This window comes from Hypanus sabinus, chromosome 20, assembly GCF_030144855.1.
Source record: "Hypanus sabinus isolate sHypSab1 chromosome 20, sHypSab1.hap1, whole genome shotgun sequence".
NCBI lineage: Eukaryota > Metazoa > Chordata > Chondrichthyes > Myliobatiformes > Dasyatidae > Hypanus > Hypanus sabinus.
In genome coordinates this window covers 39,273,831-39,282,567 of record NC_082725.1, presented here as the reverse complement: position 1 = coordinate 39,282,567, position 8,737 = coordinate 39,273,831, and the positions used below count along the sequence as shown (strand labels likewise).

Genomic DNA, 8,737 nt, shown 5'->3' with positions numbered 1-8,737 from the left:
GCCTCTTGAGGTAGTCCATTGTGGATTTTGAGGTGTGTTTAGGATCATTATCCTGTTGGAGAAGCCATCCTCTTTTCAACTTCAGCTTTTTTACAGACGGTGTGATGTTTGCTTCCAGAATTTGCTGGTATTTAATTGAATTCATTCTTCCCTCTACCAGTGAAATGTTCCCCATGCCACTGGCTGCAACACAAGCCCAAAGCATGATCGATCCACCCCCATGCTTAACAGTTGGAGAGGTGTTCTTTTCATGAAATTCTGCCCCCTTTTTATCCAAACATACCTTTGCTCATTTTAACTTCATCAGTCCACAGGACTTGTTTCCAAAATGCATCAGGCTTGTTTAGATGTTCCTTTGCAAACTCCTGATGCTAAATTTTGTGGTGAGGACGCAGGAAAGGTTTTCTTCTGGCGACTCTTCCATGAAGGTCATATTTGTGCAGGTGTCACTGCACAGTGGAACAGTGCACCACCACTCCAGAGTCTGCTAAATCTTCCTGAAGGCCTTTTGCAGTCAAACAGGGGTTTTGATTTGCCTTTCCAGCAATTCTACAAGCAGCTCTCTCGGGAAGTTTTCTTTGTCTTCCAGACCTCAACTTGACCTCTACCATTCATGTTAACTGCTATTTCTTAACTACATTATGAACTGAGGAAACGGCTCCCTGAAAACGCTTTGCTATCTTCTTATAGCCTTCCCCTGCTTTGTGGGCATCATTTATTTTAATTTTCAGAGTGCTAGGCAGCTGCTTAGAGGAGCTCATGGTTGCTGATTTTGGGACAAGGTTTGAGGAGTCAGGGTATTTATAAGCTTTGAAATTTGCATCACCTGGCCTTTCCTAATAATGACTGTGAACAAACCATAGCCCTAACAAGCTAATTAAGGTCTGAGACCTTGGTAAAAGTTATCTGAGAGCTCAAATCTCTTGGGGTGCCCAAACTTTTGCATGGTGCTCCTTTCCTTTATTCACTCTAAAAATTGTACAAAACAAAAATAATACACTAATCTTGCTTAAGATGTTGAGAAGAATGTTCCATCTTTAACCTTATGACTGTTGGAGATCAGTTCATCTTCTACTCAGTTAACTATTCACAGTAACAGAAATTTTGACCAGGCGTGCCCAAACTTTTGCATGCCACTATATATATCCCAAAGAGGAAGAAATATTCTAAAGGAAAGATGACACAACTGTGGCTAACAAGAGAAGTCAAAGCTAACATAAAAGCCAAAGTGAGGGTATATAATAGAGCAAAAATTAGCGGGAAGTTAGAACATTTGATGGCTCTAGGTCTGTATTCACTGGAATTCAGAAGAATGAGGAGTGACCTCATTGAAACCTATTGAATGGTGAAAGGCCTTGATGGAGTGGATGTGGAGAGGATGTTTCCTATGGTGGGAGTATTGAGGACCAGAGGACACAGCCCAGAATAAAGAGGTGTCTTTTTAGAACAGAGATGAGGAGGAATATCTTAAGCCAGAGGAAGGTGAATCTGTGGAACTCTTTACACAGGCAGCAGTGGAGGCCAAGTATTTATGTATATTTAGGGCAGAGATTCATAGATTCTTTATTGGTCAGAGGGTGAGGATATACAGGGAGAAGGCAGGAGACTGGGGCTGAGGGGAAACTTGGATCAGCCATGATGAAATGGCAGAGCAGACTGGATGGGCCAAATGGCCTAATTCTGCTCCTATATCTTATGTTACACCTATCCCTACACCTCATCTCTTACCACCATTCAGGGCCCCAAACAGTCCTTCCAGGTGAGGCAACACTTCACTTGTGAGTCTGTTGGGGTAATCTATTGCATCCGGTGCTCCCGGTGCAGCCTCCTCTACATCGGTGAGACCCGACGCAGATTGGGGGACCGCTTCGTCGAACACCTACGCTCCGTCCACCACAACAGACAGGATCTCCTGGTTGCCACCCACTTCAACTCTCCTTCACATTCCCATTCGGATATGTCCATACATGGCCTCCTCTACTGCCATGATGAGGCCAAACTCAGGTTGGAGGAACAACATCTCATATACCGTCTGGGTAGTCTCCAGCCCCTTGGTATGAACCTCGAGTTCTCCAACTTCTGGTAATTCCCCCCCTCTCCCTTCCCCCCTTCACTCTGTCTCCTCTTTTAGCTGCCTATCACCTCTCATGACTCTGCCTTCTTCTACTACCCATAGTGCTTTTCCCTTACATTCCTTCTTCACCTCTCCTGCCTATCCCCTCCCCCACCCCTTGATCTTTCCTCTGATTGGTTTTCCACCCTCTCCCCACCTTTTTTATAGGGCCCCTGCACCCCCTTCTCTAGTCCTGACGAAGGGTCTCGACTTGAAACATTGACTGCTCCATTCAACGGATGCTGCCCGACCTGCTGAGTTCATCCAGCTTGTTTGTACGTCTTGATTTGACCACAGCATCTGCAGTGTACTTTGTGTTTCTTATGTTAATATGTCTTCTGGTTAAGATGGTGCCTGCATACAACATCCCTTCAGTCAACATCTTCTGGATCGATCATGAAATCACGTATTTCGCTAATTTTGTGTCTTTCACATTTCTTTTTCATCTTGAAGATGATTCTGGAATTGTTGGAGCCTGCGATTTGCTGTTTGGGGATTATTGAGTGTTTCAGCATTCTGCAGTCTCCGAGGGGATTCCAGGAGAAAGAGGCAGCATGCAGAAACCTTGTGGCGAGATAGCAGGAGGGTGTGTGAGCCGAGGTTCGACTCATTTTCCCAGATTGAAGCTTCCATTGTTTGCCGATTAATCGGGGAGACTGGAACATCAAGGTGAATGTGGAAGGTAAGCCCAGCTGTCTGCCTTTTTAAATCACTGAAATATTGCTCAGCTTCACAGAGGGGAGACTGCCTTTTGATCGCTGGTGGGATCACTCACTGCCTGAGAGGGAAAGGCCTGACGCTGGGCCCAGAGAGTGTTGGTCAAGTTTTCTATATTGTGGATGTGGACTTGGTCTATAGAGTTTTTCAGTCTTAAAGCTATTGGATAGCCTCCAACCTGAAGGCATGAACGATTTCTCCAACTTCCATAGTTGCCCACCTCGCCATTCCCTAATTCCATTTGCCTCTCTCACTTCATCTCCTTACAGAATCGATAGGCTGAATGGCCTACTTCTACTCCTATGTCTTATGGTCTTACAGGTGTATGGGGTTGAGTAGGATTCAAGATCAGCCATGATGGAATGGTGGCGCAGACTGAATGGGCTGAATGGCCCAATTCTGCTCCTATGCCCTATGCCCATCACCTCCCTCTTTCCTTTCTTCCATGGCCTTCTGTCCTCTTCTACCAGATTCCTCCCCTTCTCCAGTCCTTTTATCTCTTCCACTTCCCAGCTCTCTACTTCACTACCCCCCCGCTTCACCTATCACCTACCCTGTATTTCATCCACCCCTCCCCCCACCTTCTGCCTGACATGCCAATTATTTACTCTTTTCCATACCAGTATTTTGTGTGTGTGTTGCTTGAACCCCCAGCATCTGCAGATTTTCTCGTTTGTGATTAGATACATCCACGACTTATTTTGGACATGCATTTATATTACTTTAACTTCCAAACAGAATTATGGTCACTTTGGATTAAATAAAACTTTCTGATATGATGGTCTCCGCTAAAACAAGGTAAGCAGGATATTCTGCATTCCAGTTTGACAGTAAAACACAGATGCAAGCAAGCTTTCACTCCATTTTTTATTAACATTTTGATTATTACAATACAAGCCTAATCTGAATTATACATTTATGATTTTACTTCAAACGAAGGAAAAGGACACAGGCCCTTTCAAACAATAGCAATGGGAAACAAAACTGGAACAATACAATTAAATATTGTACTAAGTCTTCTTACATTTGCACACAGAAAACACAGATTTTCTTACTGTAAATTGAAAAGCATTTTTAAATCCCTTTCCTGAAGCCAAAGGGATTGATGAAAGGTGAATGAGATCAGGAAGCCACAACACCAGCTAAACCCCAACTGATCCTTCTGTTCTCTCCCTCCACGTTGCCTAACGTCTTCTCAAAGGCAGATGTACAGATGATGGAACTCCCCTAAACACACCCGGAAGATAAATCTGCCAACACCAATTCTTGACCCAGCTGAGATTCACAGCATGAACTTTACTAGAAGTCACATTAGATCTAGTTCAGTTCCTGTTCAATTGTAAATATATTCTTACATATACTTTGTTGGCTTTATAAACAGCTACTTCCTTCCTCACCGTAAATCCCAGAACTGCAGCTGAACAGCAGCCTCCGTAAGCTCTTTACTTGGTCCAAGTGATTCGGTAGGGCTCTAGATGAATACTACCTCCTCCCATAGATGCTGTCTGGCCTGCTGAGTTCTGACGGCATTTTGTGTTTTTAATCAAAAAATTAAGTTTATTTTTCTTACGGGACATTTCTTCTTCAATATATCGATGTTTTCTTGTACCCATGTTTCATTGTACTTTTTCTTCCCTTCTAGCATCTGCTGCAGCTCAGTTGTTTCTGATTCTACTATTTGCCCTCGCATAGTAGTTTGAATTAAGTATAGTTCATTCAGATACTTCAGCCTAGAGATCTCTCTTTTGATGTCTGATAGTTCCTGACTGGTGAAATTATCTCTGTTTTCTGTAATCCACTTTACTAGCCGCTCACTTTCTTGTTGAATCGTAACTCTCTGGTAAACCTGCAGTTTATTTTCACCGGACTTCAAGTCGACAATTTTGGATAAGAGGGTAATCTTGTGACCGAGAGTGGTCAACTTGTGCAGACTTGTACTGGATTCTTCCAGTTGCAACTGCAAATCAAAGACTTCCATGAGAAAATACTTAGTTAATTCTTTGTTTTCTTCCAAAAACTGTAAAAGGCACGTCTTGTGATCTCTGAGTTCTTCTTCATCTCCGAAGGCCTTGACTTTGATCCTCTCGATCTCAGCGAGACCACTCTTAATGACGGCCCCATAGCGTAGGCTGTTCTGGATCGGGGTCGAGCACTTAGGGCAGAGCGGCAGCTTCGGCTCAGGGGAACCGTTACCGTCCGCCTGTTGCATCCACTTGTCAAACTCCTTCACCGCGAAAATGTGCCGGCACTCCTGCAGCTGCAGGAATCTGGTATCCGGCTGGTCTTCTCCACCGAAGAATATCTCAGTCACCTCCTCCTCGTGGCAGGTCCGGCACTTGTTGGGGCAGGGCTCCCCGCACAGGCCGATGCACGGGTGGCCGCAGTCCAGCACCTGGGAGCAGGGCTGGTCGCAGGGCAGCCGATCGCAGGGCTCGTGGCACAGCCGGGTGCACCGGGCGTGCGGGCAGCTCCAGGCGCAGGGCTCCTGGCAGGGAAGGCAGGGCTTGCCGCAGGCCCTGGGGCACTTGCCGTGTGGGCAGCGGTTTCTGCAGGGCCGGGGGCAGGGCGGGCACAGCGGGCCGCAGCAGCTGAATGAGCACGGGTGCGAGCAGGGCAGCACCCGCGCACACGGAGCCTTGCAGGGGGCGTGCAGCCTCCCGCTGCCACACGCCAAGCAGCTGCCGGTGCAGGGGTGGCCACAGGCTAGCGGGGCCCCGCAGGTCGCCTGGCAGGGCCAGGTCTCGGCCTCCTGGCGCTGGTAGCACTGCGCCCACCGCTGGTGACCACAGGGCTGCGTGAGCTGGATCCTGCTGGGGCATTTCCACGTGCATTCCTCCCCGCAGGGGCGGAGGCACTTATGGCCACAGTCCAGGGTCTTTCTGCATGGCTCCTGGCAGCTGAACCGCTCTGGGGGCATGGAGCAAGCGACCTGCTGCTCGTGACCACATGCTGGGATGACTTTGCTTACCTTCACCTTGCAATCACCGCAGGGCTGCCAGCAAAGCTTGGGACAAGGGTGGCCTACCGTGCAGGCCTTCGGGCACGGCAAGGGGCACCGGTACTCCTTGTGCTGGGGGTCATAAGGGTGGCAGCACAAAGTGCACGCATGTCTGCACTGGAGGGGGAAATTACAAGGCATCAGGCACCCGCCCTCAGGGACCTTGGCAAAGTCCCCTGCAGACGACACCAGCGTGTCCGTCTGTGGGTGGTTCTGGCAGGCAAGCCGCAGGGAGGGACCTATGTTACCAGTTTCACGCAGCGACCCAACAATGGCTGCCCACAGGGGGACCTGCTTTGCCAGCAGACTCATGTTGCCTATGCAGTAGAAGGCCTTTTTCGCCCGAGAAAGAGCAACACAGACACGGTTTTGTATTCGCAGGAACCCCACCACGCCCTGCTTGTTGCTTCGAACAAGTGACAGTATCACAATGTCGTTCTCTTCCCCTTGATACTTGTCCACCACGCAAACATGTACGCCATCAAATATCACCTTGGGCATCATGTTCTTCAAGCAGAACAACTGCCCCGAGTAAGTGGTTAGAATGGTTATCTGTGATGGCTTATATTCCTGCTGGATGAAGTACTTGCAAAGGGCCGTGACAAAGTGTGCTTCATGTGGATTTTGATAGCTTTTCCCTTCCTTGAATTGATCCTCCGGCTCTTGATGGTCAATGAAGTAGAGGTTTGTGGAAATTCCCTAATTTTAAAACAAAACATAGAAGGAATCTTTATGTTAATGAGTCATTACCATTTTGGTTTAGTTAGGTGAATAGATTTATCAGTCTACAATCACAGCTGGAAGCCATTATGGCAAGGTGACCTTGGAGAATTTGCAAAAGGATTCACTAAAATGGTACCAGGGGTCAGGGGTGTCAGGTGCTTAATGACAGAATTAAAGTATAGCCCCAGTGGAGAGATGTTCCATCTGGAACAGTTGCAGCCCATACAGTGAAGATAATCCAAAGGTGCTGTTAGTCAGGGAGGTTCTGAATTTTGGCCCACAATGAAGGAACAATAACGTACAGTAAGTCCAGGTCAAAATGGTCTGTGAGTTTACAGGAAGGGATACTGGTAAAGCAGAGATTGTTCCTTGAAATAAGATGAAGGAAATTTTAATTCAAATTCAAACTGGTCAAAATTTGACCAGTTCTGATACAGCAGGCATATAGAAACTGTTTTCACTGGAAGTGGGAGCCAGAAGACGTGAACTTAATATATTTTGAAATAAAAACAAGGTAAAGTTTCTTTATATTTTTATGCTGACTGATGTTATGACTTGGAATGTGGAAATACCAAAATGAAGTGGGTGTAATAACAGGATTTGCTAAAGAATTGAATGCATACTTAAAAGGAAAACACTCAGGGTTCTGGCAAAATTGCAAAGTAGTGAGAACTTGGGGATTGTTCTTTTCAAAAGATGTGGCTAAAATAAGCCAAATGATCTAAATTTGCTGAAAACTTCAATGTTGGCCTCGAACACAATACTATGAAACAGTATGCCTTAGGTCCTGACGTAAGTCACCTCAGTACCCTTTCGAATTTCTGTTCAGTTTAATGATACCATTCCAAGTGGAGGTTAGCTTTCCTCAGTTATCAAGTTCATTATTTACAGAATTAAAATCAGTGCTGGAAAATCATATTACTAATTCTGTACCTATTTATTCACAAATAGGCATTGCCAATTTTCACTTATTTCACAAGAAAAAAACCTAATTCCAAGGCAATGCAGGGGGTTAGCACAAAGTTATTTCAGCTTGAAGAGCCCTGCCATCTGTAAGGAGTTTGCACATTCCCCCGTGACTGTTTTCCTCCCACAATCCAAAGAGCAGTTATTAAGTTGATTGGTCAGTGTAAATTGTCCTGCAATTGGGCTAACATTAAATAGGTGGGTTGCTGAGTGCTGCAGTTTGTTGGGTTGGAAGAGCCAGTTCTGGGCTGTATCTCTAAATTAAAAAAAATATATAAATGGGAGAGAAATCTAGTTTTACACCCACCACAATGAGATTTTAATGTCGCATCCAAAAAATGTCATCTGAGAACATACAACCCTTTCTGATGCTGTTCTACAGTCTAAGCTGAGGATCCAACCTCTCAGAATCAGAGTGCAACCTATTAAATCAGGACTTTTAATACGGCACGAAAGCAGGAACCATTTAAAAAAAAATGTGCTCAAGACTTTAACAGTGCACAGTGGCCGTAGAAAGCTCAGTCATAACTACTTCAGTGTTTTAGAATAAAAAAGATACCTTGATGTTTTCATATAGTTTCACAGATTCTGTGTTTTCCAACTTCTCATAGATGTGTGGTGTTATCAGTTTTGCAATTTCAGGGCGCATTCGATGCTAAAAAGGGAGGCAAATCAATAACACTGAATCTTTAGCAGGCGTTTTTAAACATACTGGCACGCACATATCTAGAAAGGATTAAAGGCAACTTATAAACAAATCTTTTAGCATTTGAAGAAATGAACATGATCAATAAGTGAGTATTAGGCAACTTGTGAGCTCCATCTTATCACACCAACCTTAGCCTTCTCCTATCAGGAATATTTCCTCAACTGTATTCATCTCTCCCATTCCATCTGCAACTTACAAAAAATTTTCTTTCTTCTCTAGTTCTGACAAAACACCATTGACATGAAATATGAAATCTCTGCACAGATATTCCCTGACCTCTGTTTCCTGTTTTAATTATAAACTTAATTTATCCTTTATCTTGAATAAGAGTTCAATATCCTGCTTAAGCTCAGGCTGCCAATCTTGACTTGACTTTGGCATATGATGCTCTATCAGATCTTCTGACTTGCATCCCATTTGTTTTCTCCATTTCCCACAAATGACCTTCACTCCCCTCATGTCCCCCAAGTAGAAAACATGCTACGGAGCATAGAAAGACAAGGAAGAGCAA

General features: G+C 45.1%; 1 protein-coding gene across 2 annotated transcripts in view; it reads right to left on the bottom strand.

Annotated features, from left to right (window-relative positions):
- Positions 1–3,689: 3,689 nt before the first annotated feature.
- Positions 3,690–8,737, bottom strand: part of LOC132378441 (NFX1-type zinc finger-containing protein 1-like) — a 53,983-nt gene continuing 48,935 nt past the window's right edge. For both annotated transcript variants that reach the window (XM_059945361.1, XM_059945362.1), the window contains exons 15-16: positions 8,077–8,172; positions 3,690–6,527 (exon numbers count right to left, since the gene is read on the bottom strand). In XM_059945361.1, coding sequence (XP_059801344.1) covers positions 4,374–6,527; positions 8,077–8,172 — 2,250 coding nt within the window. In that variant the 3' untranslated portion in view covers positions 3,690–4,373. The remainder of the gene's footprint in view (positions 6,528–8,076; positions 8,173–8,737) is intronic.